This window comes from Ctenopharyngodon idella, chromosome 7 (assembly GCF_019924925.1).
Source record: "Ctenopharyngodon idella isolate HZGC_01 chromosome 7, HZGC01, whole genome shotgun sequence".
Classification (NCBI taxonomy): domain Eukaryota; kingdom Metazoa; phylum Chordata; class Actinopteri; order Cypriniformes; family Xenocyprididae; genus Ctenopharyngodon; species Ctenopharyngodon idella.
The window spans coordinates 18,958,907-18,981,181 of NC_067226.1; the positions used below are offsets into that span (position 1 = coordinate 18,958,907).

At 37.7% G+C, this 22,275-nt stretch overlaps 2 protein-coding genes across 6 annotated transcripts; one reads left to right on the forward strand and one right to left on the reverse strand.

Moving 5' to 3' along the window:
- Nucleotides 1-1,313: 1,313 nt before the first annotated feature.
- fjx1 (four-jointed box kinase 1) lies at nucleotides 1,314-3,509 on the reverse strand. The gene has a single exon (XM_051900920.1). It carries the CDS (start codon nucleotides 3,364-3,366, stop codon nucleotides 2,170-2,172), a length of 1,197 nt encoding a protein of 398 aa, XP_051756880.1. The 5' UTR covers nucleotides 3,367-3,509; the 3' UTR covers nucleotides 1,314-2,169.
- pamr1a (peptidase domain containing associated with muscle regeneration 1a) lies at nucleotides 3,155-17,669 on the forward strand. 5 transcript variants are annotated; one of them, XM_051900912.1, is made up of 13 exons: nucleotides 3,276-3,292; nucleotides 8,693-8,864; nucleotides 10,411-10,587; nucleotides 10,710-10,835; nucleotides 10,952-11,066; nucleotides 11,211-11,428; nucleotides 11,525-11,554; nucleotides 11,717-11,908; nucleotides 12,148-12,339; nucleotides 12,425-12,491; nucleotides 14,231-14,460; nucleotides 14,711-15,078; nucleotides 16,646-17,669. In XM_051900912.1, exons 2-13 carry the CDS (start codon nucleotides 8,729-8,731, stop codon nucleotides 17,222-17,224), a joined length of 2,430 nt encoding a protein of 809 aa, XP_051756872.1. In that variant the 5' UTR covers nucleotides 3,276-3,292; nucleotides 8,693-8,728; the 3' UTR covers nucleotides 17,225-17,669. The 5 variants fall into 5 exon arrangements, with proteins under 5 accessions (XP_051756875.1, XP_051756872.1, XP_051756871.1 ...); XM_051900915.1 differs by lacking the exon at nucleotides 8,693-8,864 and having other exon boundaries at nucleotides 3,155-3,292; XM_051900911.1 differs by lacking the exon at nucleotides 3,276-3,292 and having other exon boundaries at nucleotides 8,558-8,864.
- The last annotated feature ends 4,606 nt before the right edge of the window (nucleotides 17,670-22,275 follow it).

Genomic DNA, 22,275 nt, shown 5'->3' on the forward strand with positions numbered 1-22,275 from the left:
AAAAATTGATTTTAATATTTAGTGACAGTTCACTCTGCCTCTATCACATCTGATTTATAGTTTGAATCTGGAAGTGAACACAACTGACAGATTTGATAATATGAATACAAGTATTAGACTTGCATTTCCTGCAGGCAAGTAAGAATGTTTTTTTCTTTGCTGATAATATTCTGCCAATAAAAAAATGTAGGCAAATAAACTAATGTATAATTCTAAACTAGGAAAATAACGCATGTAATTGTTTTGCAGGGAGGGGTTCATAAAGTATACCAATCATGCAGATCAATAATATAGCAAAATAGTTCCATATCATAAGAAAGCATTACTGTCCCAGCATTCATAATAAGCAGCAGTGGACAGTCATACATCATTCTGTAAAGCCTACATTCAAACTGATGCTAAGATGATCTCGTCTACGTTACAAAATGTATCTCAAAAATTGATACAATAATGTCATGGTTGACCAGATGGTGGAGGATTGTAACACTGAAATTTACTTTTACTGGACCTACAAATATTGCACACAATGGGATGAAGCAATGACCAACATTCATGAAAAACTCATTTTGTTTGACATTCATTTATGCAATATAGGGAAAGTTTTTTTTTTTTTTTTATGTTTGTGGGTGTATAGTGCACATTATGTTTAATGTGCTTTTTGACAGTATAGTGTCCCCATCACTATACCTGGGGTGTTAGGACCCACACAGACCAAAGGGGGGGCACCCCATGCTGGCCTCACTAACACCTCTTGCAGCTGCAACCCAGTTTTCCCAGGAGGTCTCCCATCCAGGTACTAACCAGGCTCAGCCCTGCTTAGCTTCAGTGGGCAACCAGTCTTGGGCTACAGGGTGATATGGCTGCTGGTTAAAATAGTCAACGTAAATACAATGGTTCAACCTTAATGTTATGAAGTGGCGAGAATAATTTTTGTGCTCAAAAAACAAACAAAAATAACTGTATTCAACAATTTCTTCTCTTCCATGTCAGTCTCCAATGCAGCTGACGTAGTAAACACAGTGCAGCACTTCCGTGTTCTACGTCAGAGCGGCGACTCATTATTGGCTGGCTCCTGCGTCAGCATCACACGCATGCGCCGTGCTGCTCATGTGTACAGCGTCGGCCAATACTGAGTCTGCAAACAAATTTTTGTTTGTTTTTTTTGCAGCACAAAAAGTATTCTTGTCTCTTCATAACATTAAGGTTGAACCACTGTAGTCACATGGACTATTTTAACAATGTCTTCACAGCCTTTCTGGGCCTTGAAAGTGGTAACTGTGTTGCAGTCTATCGGAAGCCAGAAGGCTCACAGATTTCATCAAAAATATCTTAATTTGTGTTCAGAAGATGAACAAAGGTCTTACGGGTTTGGAACAACATAAGGGTGAGTAATTAACGACAGAATTTTCATTTTTGGGTGAACTAACCCTTTAAAGGAAAATGAAGAAAAATTAATTATTTGATTACTTTTTTATTATTATTTTTTTGACTGCAAGTAAGATCCATCTTTTTTTTCTTACCAAATGGACCCTCATGGGAGGAAAAGAAAAGAAGAAGAAAAGAAAAAAAAACATTAAAGGGATAGCTCACCAAGAAGATATTTTGAAGAATGTTGGTAACCAGTTGACGGTAGCCATTGACTTCCATAGTAGGAAAAAAACAATACTGTGGAAGTCAATGGCTACTGTCAACTGTCTGGTTACCAACATTCTTCAAAATATTTCCTTTCTGTTCAACAAAAGAAAGAAACTCATACATGTTTGGAACAAATTGAGGGTGAGTAAATGATGATCTCATTTGTGGGTGAACTATCCCTTTAACAAAAACCATCTTAAAACAAGTTGCTGCCTGGCCAAACTGCTCAGCAGCATGTCTGATCAAATCCTTCTAAAAACCAACCAAAAGAGCAGCCTGGGAAACCAGATGTGTTTTTTTTTTTTCTTTTCTTCTTCGTCTTCCTCTTCAGCAGGAGAGGGAGAACGTATCAGCCCATAGACTAAACAGCAATAGCTTAATACCCCTATTCGGTCACGTTATTCATTAAATCTACAAAGCAGTACATTGGAATGACTAGTAGCTATGATAAAGTACCAATACAGACAGCAACAAATATTCATATCAACGTGTATCACCTACAAATGGAAACACTTGTGCTGAGCTCCCAAATGTCTACATGATTTCTGTGCACTGCTTAATATGTTTGTAAACGACATCAATCCTGTTCTGCAATGTAAGCGCGTGCTCTTCAGACAGAGAGCCCAGCTCGCGCGCCAACGGTTCCCTCGCGCGGTACAGTTCACACAGCAGCTTTGCGCTGTTTCCGGAGCGCTTCATCTCAGATATACGCCGGACTGTACTTCTCCGAAATATACACGATGAACTTAGCAGTACTGTGTGATATCGTTCCCACAGGTCAAGCACTCTGTATCCGTGAATAAGCCCTGCCTCGTTATCAATAAAAAGCAAATGTCCATTGATTGTTTTGAGAAGGTTATTAGTGGTCCTCTCCATTACGCGCGCGTCCCATTGGAGACTGAAAATGTGACTAACAATTCTATCAAAGTTCGCTGTTAAATAATCAAATAAGATTAGATCACTCCACTGCATTAATTCAACCAGATATGCTACAGTCATGTTCGATATAGTCTCAGCAGAGAGTTGCAGTCCTCCCCCTTGCTGTTTTCGTAAATGTAATGGAATAAACACTTCAGTGACATTTGGGATGAACTCAGTAAGAGACACAATGGCATTTGGCGACCATTCTAATGCCTCGATATTTTCTCGCACACTTGCCCACTGCTCACTGGACAGGTTCAGTTTGGAAAGCGCCAAGGGCGGAAGGTTAGAAATCCCAAGCAGTTCCGCCAGATAATACGAGAGCGTTTCGCCCAACACTTGATCCGCGTCGATTCCGTATCGCACGCATGCTCTCGTGCCGTCGGCGAAGGTCGCGAGACGGTTTGTGGGTCTGCCGCAGCCCGCTTCAAGCACAACCACCCGAGCGTCCCGAACTTTATCTCTCCATTTCCTCTCGTGCTCCACGCCAAATACACGAGTGGAGAGACCTTCCAGCCACGCGCTCCAGAAGACCCGGTGCTCGACCACGTTATCCAGAATGAACGGGGAGCGAATATGAAAACTTTTTCCATCGCGAAATCCTGAGTTCCCTGGCGCGTGTCTTTTGGAAACGTTTACCTGCTCGTTTGCAACAGAGAACACAACGCCAGAGCCTCGTTCAGTGGCTTGTTGGACAAATACGGACCAAAGATGCAACTTAACATTTCCTATCCAGGTAACTATTCCAAGCCACATACAAAGTGACGCGCATAATTTCACCTTGCCGGCTTTCATGATTTCAAAACGCATTTTTGTCCATTTCGCTTTATATTTGCATCTTCTTACATGAGTCTCCTATGGTTGAAATATAATCATTATGAATGCTCCTCTCCTGTGCGATGTTCCCTGTCTCTCCTCCCAAACTCTTTCTGTGTTCAGCACAGCTACAATCGCATGGACGCGAACCATGTGACCAGATCATGAGACTTGACAAAATGTCGTTTCATATTTCTCTAGGGGGAATGAGTATGGAAAAAAAAACGAAATTTGACGAGAATGTTTAAACTTTTCTGGTAAATGCACAGGTAACTATTTGGATTTGATATATTTACAGACTTGTCTATCAACAGTAGGCTAGCTATTTACATATGGAGTAAACGCCTCTGACTGAGGTTTGGCGACATATTGGTTACATGGCGTGTTAGTTGGAGGGTTGTTACTTAAAGGTGCACTTTTTGATAATTAAAACGTTTTTGAAGATTCCTGTCATAGTCCGTCAAAAAAGGCTGTTTTATTTGACATGAAGTGGGTTGCTGCCCTCAAATTTACCACCATATTGACTTCACATGGCCAGTGCCATGCAGTTTAAAAAGTTATGTGCCCTTCAAGTGGAGTTGGAAATATGGTAATAAAGAGTTGCAAGCACATGAATGACCAAGCAAAGTAGTATTTACAAGTAGGAAACTCTGAATTTTAGATGATACACAAGTTGTAACAACCTAAAGGGCATATCATTTTGAAAATATGGCAGAAACACTGAACTATAATATAGATATAATCTATCAACCTTCAATGTAAATGCGTATGCAACCATCCGTTGTGCTGCTTGATATTTGTCATCATATTATTTTAATTCATTATCGTCATAAACACACTGGTTTGTAGGGCATATTTGTTATTCTTCTAGTTACATATAGCAGCCAATGAATCAAAAAATAGCTCACATCCACATTGCAAAAAATACATATTCATTTTACATCCACATTGCAAAATGGATATATAAAGATCAGTAAGCAGAAAGCAAGCCTGCAGTGAATGGTGTAAAGTGAATTACTCAACTTTCACAGTTTGCTTTACGTAACAAAAACATTTGTTATAGCATGTACAAATAAGGTATAGAAATTGATATTTTTCATCATTTTGAATTCAGATGTAGTTATTTGGGTTTATTGTTCACAATTTGATTCATATGTTTTGTTTAGGCTGCTTCCCTGTTGTTTCCAATTTGAATGCGAGACATGTCGTAATAATGAACGCCCGACTCAAGGAACGAGTTTCCCAGGTGCACTTGAAGGCAGCATTTCTACGACTTATAATAATGATTAATTTATATAGTGCTCTTAGCCAGTGCTCAAGGCATAAATATAAAAATGCATCTAAATAAAACAGCACTATAAAAGTATAAAACTTCATGGATAATGTCCTGGCAGAAAATGACCGGTACCTTTTCTGTTTTTTTTTTTTTTTTTTTCTATAATTTTTTACAGTGAAACAAATCAGATAATATAACAACAAACATATACAATATAGTATACATACAACAGACACAACATTACAACTGACCCTGAGTCAACAGAATAGTCCAGAGTGATGGTATGGATCAGTATATGTGTGCGATCCACCAGACAGTCCAAACACAGTGAGTTTAAAAGGAAACATAAAATGTCAAAACAAACATTCTTTGCTAGAATCATGAGACAAACTTCAACAATCTGCAGCTCTCACACCACAGATTGGGAATAAATGTTGGGACATCAAGTGCATAAACACATGATGGTCACAGCTGCCACACTGCAAAATGCGTCCAACTCAGCCACTGCAGAGAGAGAACTCGCATAGACAGTGAATTGCAACAGGCAGTCATGTACGAGCACACACTATCAACAACATGTACAAAATAGCTGAAATTGACTCCAAGAATGATAATGGATGATAATGAAAAATAGGAAAAGTAACAAGATAACTTGTGAAGGTTGTGAAGATGCAGCAATAAGTAAACAAACTTCATGCATCCATTCCAGTAGGTGTCAGTATAAAATCCAAGAACACTGGTAGTATTGGCACAAGAGCTAGCTGAACATAACTTACAGAATGCACCTTTAAATAACACAATTTATTGATCAAAGACATTTCTAACATTTAAAGACCAATGCTGGTGTCATTAAAACTGGTTTTGGGTGGTTGTATCAAAACATTCTGTTTGACTTGTTACTTGAATGCACTGCCAGACATACAGCTGGTCAGATCATGTTCTCAAAATGTCTGGCATGGAGCATGAAAAAGCTGCAGGTGTTGTGCCTAAATCCTCCCCCTGCCACCATTCTGTCACTCTTCAGATGAATGCACACACACCAACTTTGGAGCTTTGCACCTGCTGGGAAGACTAGGATATGTTGTGATATTAGTGTGTTGGTGTGTTGTTATCATGGAACATAGCTAGACCAAATCAAAATCACAAAACTGTTACTTGTATAAAGTTCTGCTTTACATAAAATGTAATGTTTTGAACATCATTATTTAATGAATACAAAAACAGCATTTATTCTGTAAAACCCTATAGCTTTGGTTTTTGCTCTCAAGATAACAAGTCTGCACTGTCAATGAAAACCAATCAAGCCTGTCTGTATGGAGATGTTGTATGTTGTATTATGGCTGGCTGCGTTGACAATGAGGTCTGTCTTTGCTAGGTTGGGTTATAGGTGTTGTTCTTTCATCCTGGCCAATTTGTCTGAAAGGAGATTGGTTCAGAGAGCTGGTCTTTGAGAACTGGTTCGAGTTGTGTGTCATTAGTTTGAAAGGCATCGGACAGGTCCAGCAGAATGAGGATGGTTGATTTGGAGGCAGCATTGGCACACTGTAGGATTCCATTGAGGTCAGTGAAGCCTCTCTGGAATGTCCACTTTTGAAGCTAGACTACAGAAGAAAGCCCTGGGAAGAAGAAAGCCCTGACTGACAAGAACTCAGGACAACAATGCTCACAAAAAAAACCTTAAAAAAATATTTGTTAGACTGTTTGTCTGCTCCAGGCTGCTTGATCAGAGACAATGGGCCTGCTCAAACATAACCAGCAGGACCATATTAATCACTTAGACAGGTATTATAATTGTGATTTAACAAAGCAAATAAGAGGAAGCTTTAGGTGATTTTGGCAATTAATATAAAAAACTATACATATACATTTGTTTATTTAGCAGATGCTTTTATCCAAAATTGCTTATAAATGAGGGCCATCAAAAACAATTTGTCATACATTAAAACTGTTACATTATGTAGACAGTTCACTCATTCCATTCTACTCTATTTAAATGGGTTTTATGGTTCATTAATCTTTTACTTTCTGAATGCAACTAAGAAGAGTGATGCAGGTGGTGTAAAAAAGGAGCAACACTGAAATATAGTGACTAAATTTTGCAGAGCTGCACAGAGTGTGTGCCAAAGTGGCAAAGTACCAAAGTGTCTGTTCCCTCAATGTTCCTCATTGGAAATGCACGTTTTAGAGAACTTTGTCCAGAATGTCCATGAATATTTTAGAGAGAAGCCCTTTTCCCCTTCAGACTGCCCTGGAGCAAGAGATGCTAAGTAGAACACACCATCATCAGAAACGATTCTTGAAAGTTTCTTATTTGGTAGTTGACTGACTCAAAATATCCAGAGGCAAGTTTAGGTTTTCAATAAGTGATTACAGTCTCCAGATATCATAAGTTGTACAGCTGTGCAAAGGATATAATCCAATATTGCTTAGATGTTGATGGATTGCCTGCCCCTGAACAGAAGAAGTTTGTGATAATCAAAACTATCATTCAAATATCACTTTAAAACTGCCAGCATGATTCATAAAAATACTTTAGTTTGGACGGAAATATTTATTTATATGTTTCAGACTCAGTCCTTTCTGTGGAATTTTGTTTGTATGTACTGTAGTTGCCACAGCTGAAACAAATTAAATGTCAGGGGTGCATGTAAAAAATCTATGACAACCCCTCAAAACATAACAAAACAATACCTTATAGATACTTTTAGTGATTTTGAAATGTATTGTACACATATGATACATGCTGTTGAACACAGTTACTAGATCTGACCTCAATATGACAGAGTCGTACAACTGATAAACATTCTGAGGACGTAACATCTTAGAATTTTTCAGTATGCACACAATCATAAAACATGCAAAGCTGGATTTGTGTATGGATTTTACTGTTTCGAGAGAATGAAAAGAATTTTAGGAGAGTTTTATATGGAAAATTGGTACTGTATGAGAGTGGAAACAGGCAGTGATAAAAAATAAACTAGAAAACAGGGATAGTGAGATCTGAGATCATTTTAGTATACTCTTCTAATTATAAATATATTGTTAAGTGAGATTAACTGTTTATAGTAGGATAATTAAAAACATTTTTTGTGTCGTGTGTCTTGTGACGTTAATCATTACAGTCGTAGACGCAGGGGGTTTTCTTCATTCAGACAGAATGAGTGTATGGGAACAGTTAAGAACATGGAAACTCGGTTTCCATGGGAACTCAAAACAAACGGGGAAATGTTTTCCTCTTTAGTCTGTCCTGCTCAACCGTTCTACTAAACACAAACACTCACATCTGTATTTTTGAAATCAACCTTAGAAAAGCACTAAACCTTTTCTCATATCAAAAGTGAAAGCTGCAGCAGAAGGCTGAAAGTCTAAGAAAATAATCCAAATGGATCAGGCAAATGGAAAAACAGATGGGGGAGGGGGTTGGTGAGAGATCTCTAGAAAGAGAGAGAGAGAGCAAATGAACGGATCTCAGAGTCAGTCATTTGTATACTACCTCTCCACATCCTATTACATGCTTAACCAGTGAAATGACACCTTTATGAGGACGTGCGCCTTGCACACATATAGATGTACAGATACAGTATATACATGTATATGTAATGAAGGTGCCATTTCCCTTTTTTTCAACAGGGCTTAGTCATAAATTATTACCTAACTTATTATAATTGAAGACTCCTAGACTTCTCTAGAAACTACATTTACAGTTGAAATTCCAATGTTTTTTCAAAGTTGCTTCAACAATTTGGTTTGTTTACAGATCAGTATTGAGAGGAATATTTAAAAGTAACTTAGTAACTGTGTCTAACAAACAGACAAACATGACATTTGTAGGAGAATGGGTTAAAGGTTTCCCCTTGCTCTGTATCAAACTTCTTACGTCACAGCAACAGTTGAGCAGTGAAACTGCAACAGACTGTAAATTGCGGGAGAGACTGAGAGAATAGTATAACAGAAAGAAGCAATAGAAACTGTCTGAAAGAGAGCGAGTGGGAGAGGAAAGCCAGAGAGACTGAGGGGGTTCTAATCACTGGCCTCATGTTGTAGGAGCTCATTTGACACAACAGAAGTCTTGGCAGAAGAATGCTCTTTCCCGCAGGCCAGCTGGCTTTGAGCACAGGGATATGGATGTCCCCTAAGTGTGGATACCACTCTGCTTCGCTCCCTATCCTTCTTTATCTTCTTCAGCTTTTAAGCACTGGGGCATCTTGGCCAAATGGTAAGAGTTTTGCAAGGACTGTAACATTTACTTTTAAGAGTAATGACTGTGTTTCTCTGACACAAACACTGTTATGTGCAATGCTCTGTGTAATTAAGAAACCACAGCCACTGGAAAGTATGTGTATATGACAGCATGTTTAGTCCTTAATGTTATTCTGCAGGTTACTTTCAGGTGAAGTGTGCTTTAAAGATCAGCTTTAGAGAAACGTTCCTTAAGTCCCAGTTGTCTTTTTTTCATGTGAGACTTGCTGTATTGTGAATCTGTTTAAATATTCATGACAAGTTGTTCTTGTGTTGCTTGCAAATTTTAGATAATCTTTAGCTTTGAATTGTTTAAAATAAATAGAGGTTTAATTCATGGTCCGTTATATTTAGTGTTTAGTAAACCTGAATGTGCTTAACATGCATAAATCTCTTTGGACATTTTCTCACAAATGAGAAAAACAGACATGAGATAAATGCACCAGGAAATGACTATAGGAACCTGTCTGTAAACTCAAAGATAACAAGACACAGACAGGAATCTTGCTCCCACAAAAACTGAATAACTGGAGTAGGTTATAATTTTGCCACTGTTGCACAATTATCACTCATCTTAATTATGGTCACAGCAAAATGATGGGTGATGGGAAGATCACAGACTATAATTACAAGACTGGTAGTCAGATCTGACAGAAGCATGACTTGAACCTGCCAAGACATGGTTGAGAACTTAAAGATAGTTTGGTTATCTACACAGCATCATAAACTTCAGCATCATTTTGTCGTGCACAATATTCCCTCACAAACCATCAGGTCAGCTTTTGCTGACTGATTGTTAAGAATAATGACCTTCCCCTGACTGAATTTGGTGACATATTTTTCCTCTAACATGCCAAATGAAACTTATCACAGTGAACACTTCATTTTAAAGGGTTAGTTCACCCAAAAATTAAAATTCTGTCATTAATTACTCACCCTCAAGTCTTAGAAACACAAATTAAGATGTTTTTGATAAAATGTGATGGCTCATTGAGGCCTCTATTGACAGCAAGATAATTAACACTTTCAAATGCCCAGAAAGCTACTAAAGACATATTTAAAACAGTTCATGTGAGTACAGTGGTTCAACCTTAATGTTATGAAGCGACAAGAATACTTTCGTGCACCAAAAAAAACAAAATAACAACTTTATTCAACAATATCTAGTGATGGGCGATTTCAAAACACTGCTTCATGAAGCTTCAAAGCTTTACAAATCTTTTGTTTTGAATCAGTGGTTCGGAGCGTGTATCAAACTGTCAAAGTCACGTGAACTACTGAAATTTCAAAACACTTATGATAAAGCCATTCAATTTTATCAAAAATATCTTAATTTGTGTTCCGAAGATGAACGAAGGTCTTACAGGTGTGGAATGACATGAGGGTGAGTAATAAATGACAGAATTTTCATTTTTGGGTGAACTAACCCTTTAAGAAGGCACCATTCACGTAAAGTCAGTCACATGAATTCTGGAAAAGCATGCAAGACGTTCTGTTTCTGACTTCTAGTCTGCTTGATTTAGTTTTTAGGTCGCAGGAGGATAAGTGTCCCGGCCCACAGTGGAACGCCATGTGTCGTACCTGCTGTGAGTACGAGCAGATTGCATGTAAGTGCCCATCTCAGGGAACAAAAGTGGGCTACGCTGTACCCTGCTGTCGAAATGTTCTGGATGAGTGTGACCCCTGCATCCTACACCAGGGTAAGACAGAACTTGAAGTTTAGATAACCTGCAAGTGTATTTTTTTTTTTTTTTTTAGCAGTTCATATTATTGGATTTATATTATACATCTGTGTATCTCTTTAATTTCTGTATTCACCAAGGTTGCAGCATTTTTGACAACTGCAAGACTTGCAACAATGGCACCTGGCAGGCCAAGGATAATTTCTACATCAGAGGCAGGTACTGCACAGCATGTCGTCAAGGGTGGTCTGGAGGAGACTGTCTCAGTGAGTCTTTCGTTTTTTTCCAGAATCCATTTAATACATTAAGTTTAACTCTATTGCTTTTTATTGTCACAAATATATCAATATGTTTAAATACACACTCTATTTGCCAACTTTAGCATGTGGAGAAGTTATACAGAGACCACATGGTCATGTGACTTTAGAGAGTTATCCAATCAATGCTAAATGTGAATGGACACTACAGGTTGGCAGAGGAGCAACGATGGAACTCCGGTAACTACTATAAATGCTACAAAGCTGATTAATGATAAATTGTAGTTTAAACATTTCCCAATTGAATCAGTTTGAAGATCATATTGCAAATATATATATAGTATGTTTTCTCAAAACAGGTTCTCAATGTTCACATGTGTCCAGGTTCTCAATGATTAGCCTGGAAGATGACCATAGTTGTCAATATGACTATGTAGAGGTGCGGGATGGGGACAGTCTGAAGTCGCCTGTGATTGGCAGATACTGTGGGGACGAAAGTCCTCCACCAATCAGAAGCTCAGGAAATTCTCTGCATATTCTTTTTGTGTCAGATGGCTACAATAATTATGATGGATTTTTTGCTACATTCGAGGAAGTCTCAGGTACAAAATATATAGCTAGCTGTACACTTTATTTGTTTGTTTATATTAAGTATATTTTGTTTGCAGTTCAATCATTTATAATAATTTGGTTAACAGATGCTGAATCATACAGCTCCTTTGCTAAATGTAGGCATATATTTTCTCTAATCTCTTTGAGGCTTTTTATTTTTTCTGAGTGGGTTTCACACTTAAAGAGAGATTCATTTAAAAGTCATCTCAGCAAAAATGCCATGGTTTAATTTTTAATGCTTACATATTGCATCATAACATTTTACTTCTTTTCACAAGGGAAAGCACCACCTCTCTGTGCAACCCCCCAGAAGCCTGCAAACGGAGATCTCTTCCTGCGGTACATGGAAGGTGACATCCTCAGCTCAGTTCAGTACCTTTGCTATAAACCATACAAGCTCATGGGAGCATCTCAGCGGGCATGTCTTCCCAATGGCACTTGGAGTGGAAGTGCTCCTGTATGCATAAAGGGTATGCTGACTCTTATGTAGTTATGACAACTGCTTTTGGTATTACACCCTTTGAGACTGACAGAGCTGCTTACAATCAGAGTCAGGTGTGCTTGTATGCCTGGGAGTCATGCTTGTTTGATCTTGAGATCATAGAATGTCAGAATGTCTTATTGAGATCTTTCAGTATTTTTAGTAGCAAAAAGGCTGCTGGATCATTGCAAAATTCAGTGACCTGTTCTACTGCCATTTGATTTACAGAAGCGATCATAAAAGAATGTCCCACTCCACCGCACGTCCACAATGGATACTCAGTAGAGGTTTCAGGCTCTGATGGCAGAATAAAATATGTGGAATATTTCTGCAACAATACCTACATTCTCAGTGGAGACTCGAAAAGAGCATGCCAGATGAATGGGACCTGGAGCGGCAGTCAGCCCCACTGCATCAAAGGTACCGTCTCTACTTCAAGTTTCTAATCAATTCTAAAATACCTTTTGTTCACAATGTGAACTTGAACACTTAAATTGTTTTACAGCCTGCAGAGAACCTAAAGTTTCAAAACTTGTGCGACAGAAGGTTTTAAAATACCAACCTCCTTCCAGGTAGACATTTTTCATTCCTTTGTGACAGTGTGATACTAAACTCGTAAAGTTGTTTTAAAGGGGACGTATCATGACAATCTGACTTTAAAGGGTTAGTTCACCCAAAAATGAAAATTATGTCATTAATTACTCACCCTCATGTCGTTCCACACCCGTAAGACCTTGGTTCATCTTCAGAACAAAAAAGAACAAAATAACGACTTTTCAACAATACCTGGTGATGACTGATTTCAAAACACTGCTTCGTGAAGCTTTATGAATCTTTTGTTTCGAATCAGTGGTTCGGATCGCGTATCGAACTGCCAAAGTCACGTGAACTATTGAAATTTCAAAACACTTATGATGTAACGAAGCGTTCCGAACCACTGATTCAAAATAAAAGATTCGTAAAGCTTCAAAGCTTCATGAAGCAGTGTATTGAAATCGCCCATCACTAGATTTTGTTGAAAAACCTTTTTTTTTTTTTTTGGCACACAAAAAGTATTCTCATCACTTTATAATATTAAGGTAGAACCATTATAGCCACATTAACTGTTTTAAATATGTTTTTAGTACCTTTCTGGGCATCTGAAAGTGTTAATTATTTTGCTGGCAATGCAGGCCTCATTGAGCCATCAGATTTTATCAAAAATATCTTAATTCATGTTCCAAAGATGAACGAAGGTCTTACGGGTGTGGAACGACATGAGGGTGAGTAATAAATGACATAATTTTCATTTTTGGGTGAACTAACCCTTTAAGTGCTTATAATTGGGTCCCCGGTGCATCTACCAACCCAGAAAACATGAAAAAGGACAACCCAGTAGCTTTGTTTTGGCAAGCCTTTCTCTGCAAGCATGTGAAAAAACGATGCAGCTCAGATTTTGCTCCCCTAGTGACGTAGGAAGGGGATCTTATTATAATATTACCGCTCCATTATTTTGTTTTCACAAGCGAAAATGGTGTACCAGTTCTAAGGCCATGGCACAAGTTTGAGCAAAACATGCTAACTGTTCTGTCTTTGGCTGCACAGATGAGCACAGAACACTATTTAGAGTCTCGTTAGCTTGGTTAGCCTGCAAGTTGACCCTGGTGAGCTCGATGCTAAGAAAGGAGCTGTCCGAGCAATATTTTTGAAAAAATATTAGACCATTCACAGCATTTGATAGCCTGGTGTGTGTGGCTCTGTTTGGCAAACTGGTATGCTATGTATGGTGGGCATCCATACGGGTTTTGCACAAAAGATTAACATGAAGGCACATGCTAGTCGATGAGCTGAATCAACTCCACAGCAACTACATAAATTTATCCACTAACCATTCAGAAATGTCCAGTTGCATTCTAAAAGTTGTAACTTCTTTCTTAGTCTCTCCATCGGTGTCCGACTCCAGTTTGAACAATGTAAGGCTGAACACCGTTACTGACAATCGTCATTTTGGCTGTGTGTGAGATTCTCCTGCTTTGTTTTTGGTTGAGCAACCGAAGCGTGAGCTGTTAAAGCTCCACCCGCTTTTGGAAAGCGGTCTGAAGCAGCAGCTTATTTGCATTTAAAGGAATACACACAAAAGCATGTTTTTGCTCACACCCAAATAAGGGCAAATTTGACAAGCTATAATAAATTATCTGTGAGGTATTTTTAGCTGAAACTTCACAGACATATTCTGGGGACAACAGAGACTTAAATTACATCTTGTGAAAAGGGGCATAATAAGTCCCCTTTAAAAAATTTTAGATACTCAGTTTATCCCTTTTAATAATAGGAAAAGTCCAGTCCACAAGCTGTATTCTGCATCCAGTCAGGGAGGGACTGACGCAGACTTGCTGGGGAAAGTTTTTCCTGTTTTCGAAGATTTGCCACCAACTTTCCATCATGTGTATACCAGCATAGAATATGAGTGTGTTTCAGCACTTTACAAGCCTTCTGGTAGTGCACGCCGCACATGCCTAAAGACTGGCAAGTGGAGTGGTCGTCATTTCTCCTGTTCACCAGGTGGGGGAAGCACTAACACATTTACAGCATGTTTTGGAACCAGATTTCCTATTTACAAATATTTTCTATGTATTAATAACCCTGACAGATGTATATGGCAATTATAAACTTGTATAATAATATAATAATAGTAATAATAATAATAAAATGTTTATTTTATTTTTTTATAACAAAAATGGCACTCACTAAATAATCTGATATGATTAGAAATTAGTGACAGAGCTCACTCTGGCCACTCCTTCTTTTCCAGTATGTGGTAAATTGCCACCTGTCAGTCCCCAAAATTTAACAGAGATTCACTGGCCATGGCATGCTGCCATATATACCCGTATGTACAATGCCAGTCCTTTTATGGCAAGGTCCAAAAGACGGGGGGACACATTTGCTATAGATGAGGAAGAGGAGGTGGAGGAGGAGGAAGAATGGGATAAGAAGGACCAGAGATGGCAGCTTGTCTGCAGCGGGGCTCTGGTGAACCAGCACTGGGTCGTGGTGGCTGCTCATTGTGTTGCGGAGCCTGGACGAACTGAAGCACTCAGTGCAAATGATCTAAATGTAGTGATGGGAAAACGTTACCTCAGTGACCTCAGAGTGAACAAGAGACTACAGCACATACAAGTAAGAGATTCAGACTACACTAAAAACAGTCAGGCTTGTATGTCTTGCAGAAGCTCCTCTAGAACCTCATATACTCTGTATTACCAGTGCAATTCAAACATGCCCCATTTATTTTATTTCACTAAACATGTTTTAGAAATTAGTTTTTATTATTTAATAATACATTATTTTTTAAACTGATATATTTGTAGACACAGGTCTCAGCTAATGAACCATGTAAAGGAACAGGTTTTTCTAAAAATATTATTATTATTTTTTTTTTTCTAAAAATGTACATTTATTCACTTCAGAACTTAATTTGTGTCAACTCCGTCAGACGCATTAAAAAGTATGATATTTTAATTTGATCCATCCAACAACAGTGTAAAGTCTTCAATTATGTAATAATGGTGTTCAGTAAAGGAGCTAAGTGAAAAAAATAAATTCTCTATTTTTTTTAGGGTTATTATGAACAATCCAGTTCCTAAATTCCTTAATTCTCTAACCTCCTTTATAATATTAAACATATATAACCCATGTTCTTAGGTAAATCAGACGTGATATCATGCAGTTCAGTTCATGCTTTAATATTTTAACACAATGAATTGAAGAAAAAATAAGACATTTCTTTCAAAATTAACAAAAACCTTCACCTGATGGTGTTAAATACTGACGGAGTTGACAAATACTGATGGTGTTGACAACTGATGGAGTTGACAAAGGTCCAGCTGGGGCCAAATATACAGTATGTAAATAGAATCATGAAACAACATTAGAAGAAATCCACTATAAAACTTCCAGGACTATGTGTCCTACTGTGAGATCCACAGTGAGCAGGAAATATTTAGTGTTCCTCAGTTAAAGATGACCATGACATTGCCTGATTTATTCAGAATTATAAAATATCCTGACAGAGTTGAGCTAAAGTAAGGACACAACTTTGATAGGCAACTTTAATGGAAAATATAATTGAAGACTTACTTTTTGTATTGTTTGATATATTACAGATCTCTGCCTTTCAATTTAAATATATATTTTTAAATATGTTGCATTTTTAAACACTGGCAATTTTACATTGTGACCTCATGCTGAGTATAGAGCATGTATTTAAATAATACTAACAAAATTATTTAAAAATAAAAGCAATAAATGTCCTGAGTATCCAGATTTCCTTTAGATGTAACTTAAGTATTTTAATTTTGATGAATTCATTAATTTTTTAACATAAAGAGGGCTTTTGTGTGTAGAACATGTTTTGTCCCTTATCTCAAGAATCAGTGATTTATTTGTGAGTCACATGTAAATAAACTGCATGTAATATTTCAGTTTACAACAAAAAAATAACTCCTGACATGAGACATTTCCATAAATCAAACAGCATTTCCATATTTTGTGTCTTGGAAAGTTCTTGGAAAGTCCAAAGCCATACAGAGGATACTGCAGACTAAATATACGGATTAAAACTCAAGGCACATTCTTATCGATAATCTATGATTAGGCTTTGCCAGGTAGTCTGCAGGATTATTTACTTCTCAAACCGACCAGCCTCTTTCAGTGCAAGTCTTTCATCATGTCTGTTCCCACACAGATTGCTCAGATCTTGATCCATCCAAACTACAATCCACATCTCTTAGACTCCGACCTGGCCATTCTGAAGCTGGTGGACAAAGCTCGAATCAGTGAGTATGTGTCCCCTGTTTGCCTGCCGCGTCTGCAGGGTGGCGAGATCATTGCAAAGCAGGCCTTCCTCACTGGTTGGCCCGTGACAGGCCAACACAGGGCACATACAGACTCCGAAGCGACACGCACCGGACTGATAGAAGTAGCTGATGTGGTGAAGTGCGAAAGGCAATACGGCAAACACGGGGTCCCGATCAGTATGACCGACAACATGCTATGTGGACGGCAGCATCCACTAAGCCCTTCTATGATTTGCCCTTCTGAAACTGGAGGGATCATCCTTTCATCCTCTGCTGATTCCCAACTCATTTCAGGGCTGGAGCCTTTTCACCCCAGTAGAGCAGAGGACACTGATTCTCATCATTCTTGGGAACTGTTGGGGCTAGTGAGCTTCGGATATGATCTACAGGACTGTAATCCTGATCTCTACACCATCTACACACGGGTAGCTAACTTTAAGAACTGGGTTGAAAAGAACATTGCATAGAGCTCTAGATCAAATAAGGATTGTCTGTTCCGTATTTTCCATGTTCCAGATCATAGAGTGGAGATGATACATTTGCCCTTTGACTTTTCTCTTTTGATTCAATTCCTTTTTTTTTTTGCCAGTGAAATCAAATGTTCATTGAGAGAAAGTGTTGCACTTGGAATTTTACAGCTGGTTTTATGACCTTGCGTGTAGGTGAGGATATGTTTTTGCATGGTAAAATAAAGAGGAAGCGTTCCATGTGAATTCAGTCACTGGGTTTGCAGGCCTTAGCTTGTCTTTGGTCTCTTCAAGATGTTTCACAACCAAATTTTGCTCATACGTTTTACACAATCAATATACATGTATTTACACTTGTCTTTTGTGCAGCCGTTGTCTACTAAAACTGGGACAGTGTATTTATTATTCAAAATGTTTTTAATTAAATGAAATTTGAGGAACACAATGTGGCATTTACTGTTTTTAGACATTTTAGCAGATAGTTTTATCCAAAGCCCCTGAGGCAACCTGAGGTTAAGTGCCCTCCTTAAGGACACACTGGTTATAGCTCATGGCTCATTCCTTACAGGGATCAAACCATCAACCTTCCTAGTGTTGACCACTACACCACACTAATGATATATGATGCTATTATGATGAAACATATGGGTTTCTCAATTCTTTCAAAATCCTTAGTTTATATATATATATATATATATATACATATAAATATATATATATATATATATATATATATATATATTCTAATATATTCATTATATTTGGTGCAAGTCAAGAAATATTTCTTACTATTATCAATATCGAAAACAGTCGTGCTTGTTTTATATTTTGTGATACGTTTTTATATTTTGTGATACATTTCTTTAAGGATTCTTTGATTAATGTAAAGTTCAAAAGAACAGCATTTATTTGAAATAGTAAACTTTTGTAACATACATTTCTTTGCTGTCAGTTTTGATGAATTTAAGTTAGATTAGGTTAACTTTATTGTCCATTCTGTTTATCACAGAGAGGAAATTTGTCTTTGACACTGGTGTCATACATATATACATAAATACATCCACATACAGTAAGTGCTTAACACAACATTCAAACACATAATTAAACAGAATTACACTATCCATATCATTACTAACATATTTCCAAACATCCCACAATAATAAGAGAAAAAAAAAAAATTAATCATCCAAACAATCAATTAAAAAGCACTATAATGCCGACCATTCTCTTGCATTACTTCAGAAAATAGTGCGATTTAAAATAATCACTGCCATTGGGACAAAGATTTTTTTTTACACGTATTCCTTCTGGCCAAAGGGATTTTGAGTCTTTTGAGTCCCAGATGGGAGCATTTCAAAAGAGTGAAGGGGGTGAGTATGGTCTTTAAAAATCGCAATTGTTTCTTTCTCCATAAAACGATCAAATAAGTCCTGGAGTGAGTGCTGTTTATGCCCAGTGTTCTTATTAGCCTGATTTGTGAAAGTTTGTTCTTCTGTTTAACTGTTAGATTGCCGTACCATGAAACAATATTATATGTAAGGATACTCTCAATCATCAATCGTTACTTTAGTAAAAAAAAAAGTTAGGTTTATCATCAATAATTGTTCCTAGGTATTTAAAATTCAAGACCTGCTATACAGTTTGTCCCTTTATGATGACTGGTTTGTGTGCAAGGCCTGTACCTCGTATTCTCGTTTAGCTCCTCAGGCATAGCTCTTTTGTATTTTCAGTATTAGGATGTAAAAAACTACTATTAAACCAATGAACAAGACTATCGATATACTCAAAGTATGAGGAGCAGTTAATTTCCTTCTGACAGGAAACCAATGCCATATCATCAGCATACTTTATGAGGGAAAGATTATCATCACACTGTAATTCATTAATATATACAGAGAACAGTATTGGAGACAGTACACATCCCTGTGGTACATCAGTATTTAAAACCAACTAGTCAGACATGATATTATTGATGCAGACACGCTGAGGTTGATCTTTTAAAAATGCCTTAATCCATGAAATCCTTCAGCTACTAACACCTAAATCATAAAGGCACTTTAAAAGAAGATGAGGTTGGACCGTGTTAAAAGCAGACGAGAAATCCATGAAGAGAATTCTAACAGGTATTTGAGATGATGTTTAAATTTATTCAGAAGAGTGAGAGAGGCATCCACAATGCTCCAATTTGCCCGGTAGGCAATACAATTTTGCTGAATAAACATATTCATTCGTAAAAAAGATAAATAAATAAATATGTCATACTGACCCCAAATTTGAACTTTTGTATGTGTGTGCACATATAAACTCATTGATCACTTTATTAGGTACACCTGTTCAACTGCTTGTTAATACAAATATTTAATCAGCCAATCACATGGCAGCAACTCAATGCATTTAGGCATGTAGACATGGGGCCTGTACCATGAAGCTGGATTAGCTGGCTAACCAGGTAAGTTTTAGATTTGTTTGCGCCAATCCTGGGTTTTAGGTACCATGAAAGTAACTTGACTTTTAGCGGTGTTCATCACCATGGTAACTTACGCTCCACGGCTAACCTGCAGGTTATGTTCTGGTTTAGAGATCTCAATCTGAAATTGGGCCAATCAGATGTGAGCAAAGTGACACTGACACACCCAACACAATAAAGTCACTCCCCCAGTTTCTCTTCCTCCAAATTAAAGGGCACTATATAGTAAAAACAAATATTTAACGATGAAATTGTCTGGTTTTAATGATAATTACTTAGAATTATTTTATGATTTATGTATGATTTGTTTAATTATATGATCTATATTTTTATTAATCCATTACACACACATGTTTAGTTTAACAGTTGTTATTAAACATTTAGTTTCAATGAATATTATATAGATAATATGTAATATAAATAAGGCGTAAATATTAAATACATATGACCTTGTATGTTTGAGTCTATATCGCTATATATTATCAACTATATAAACTAACTTTCACTTGCACTGATAGAGAAAGATCATTTCTTTTATTTGTTCTCTTTCACTGACAAGTGTTTTCCATTAGTGTAAATGCGTTTAAATTCTTCATTTTCAGCAAAGGAGTTTTGAATCACGCTGGCTCTCTCGCGAGCAGTGAATCATAGTTTCTCTCTGTTGCAAGGCATGTGATTGGCTGTTCACTACTGATGTCACGCATTCATGTGCACGCGCTCCACAAACTCAGGATCAAAGCCTGAGTTGACAGAGAAGGTTGATGATCAGCGTCATGGTACCAACAAAGCCGGATTGGAGTGGTTTGGTTTTGTCAACTCGAAACTAATCCTACAACCCTGAGTTTGTTCAACTACCATCATGGTACAGGCCCATGGTCAAGACAATCTGCTTTAAGTTCAAACTGAGCATCAAAATGAGGAAGAAAGGTGATTTAAGTGACTTTGAATGTGTCATGGTTGTTGGTGCCTGACGGGCTGGTCTGAGTATTTCAGAAACTGCTGATCTATGGGATTTCCACGCACAACCATCTCTAGGGTATAGAGAGAATGAGAAAATCAGAAAAAGAGAAAATATCCAGTGAGCGGCAGTTCTATCAGTTAAAATGCCTTGATGCTAGAGGTCTGAGGAGAATAACCAGACTGGTTTGGGCAGATAGATAAGCAACAGTAACTCAAATAACCATTCGTTAAAACTAAGATATGCTGAAGGGCATCTCTGAATGCACAACATGTCCAAACTTGAAAAAGATGCTCTTGAAGCGCTTCTCAGCGGAAGACCACACCAGGTGCCACTCCTGTCAGCTATAAGCAGGAAACTGAGGCTACAGTTCGAGCTGGCTCATTAAAATTGGACAATAGAAGATTGGAAAACGTCTCAGTTTCTGTTGCGACATGAAGGTCGTAGGGTAAGAATTTGACAACATTAAACAATATTAAACAACATTAAAGCATGGATCCATCCTGCCTTGTTTCAACAATTCAGGTTGGTGGTGGTGGTGTAATGGTGTGGGGGATATTTTCTTGGCACACTTTGGGCCTCTTAGTACCAACTGAGCATCATTTAAACATCAAAGCTTACCTGAGTATTGTTGCTGACCATGTCCATCCCTTTATGACCACAGTGTACCCATCTTCTGATGACTACTTCAAGCAGGATAAAGTGTCATGTCACAAAGCTCAAATCATCTCAAACAGGTTTCTTGAACATTACAATGAGTTCAGTATAGTCAAATGGCCTCCACGGTCCCCAGATCTCAATCCAATAGAACACCATTGGTATGTGGTGGAACGGGAGATAATCATCATAAACAACGAGTTGGATGCAGGAGAAATGGGCAGGAATAGAAATGTGAGTGACTTTGACAAGGGCCAAATTGTTATAGCAAGGCTATAAAATGATGTCATTTATTACTCACCCTCATGGCGTTCCACACCCGTAAGACATTCATTCATCTTCAGAACACAAATTAAGATATTTTTGTTGAAATCCATTGGCTCTGTGAGGCCTGCGTAGCCAGCAATGACATTTCCTCTCTCGAGATCCATTAATGTACTAAAAACATATTTAAATCAGTTCATGTGAGAACAGTGGTTCAATATTAATATTATAAAGCAACGAGAATATTTTTGGTGCGCCAAAAAAACAAAATAACGACTTATATAGTAATAGCCGATTTCAAAACACTGCTTCATGAAGCTTCGGACCGTTATGAATCTTTTGTGTCAAATCATGATTCGGATCGCGTGTCAAACCGCCAAACTGCTGAAATCACGTGACTTTGGCGCTCCGAACTGCTGATTCGACACAAAATATTCATACGGTTCGAAGCTTCATGAAGCAGTATTTTGTTTTTTTGGTGCACCAAAAATATTCTCGTCGCTTTATGATATTAATATTGAACAACTGTACTCACATGAACTAATTTAAATATGTTTTTAGTACATTAATGGATCTTGAGGAAATGTCATTGCTGGCTATGCAGGCCTCACCAAGCCATCGGATTTCAACAAAAATATCTTAATTTGCGTTCCGAAGATTAACAAAGGTCTTACGAGTGTGGAACGGCATGAAGGTGAGTAATAA

Bases quoted from the DNA above. Each gene is read 5' to 3' on its own strand.
- pamr1a (XM_051900912.1), top strand. From the start codon at position 8,729: ATGCTCTTTCCCGCAGGCCAGCTGGCTTTGAGCACAGGGATATGGATG. The intron at 11,429-11,524 runs GTACAAAATATA...TTTGGTTAACAG, and splicing joins TACATTCGAGGAAGTCTCAG to ATGCTGAATCATACAGCTCC. The intron at 12,340-12,424 runs GTACCGTCTCTA...ATTGTTTTACAG, and splicing joins TCAGCCCCACTGCATCAAAG to CCTGCAGAGAACCTAAAGTT.
- fjx1 (XM_051900920.1), bottom strand. From the start codon at position 3,366: ATGCGTTTTGAAATCATGAAAGCCGGCAAGGTGAAATTATGCGCGTCA.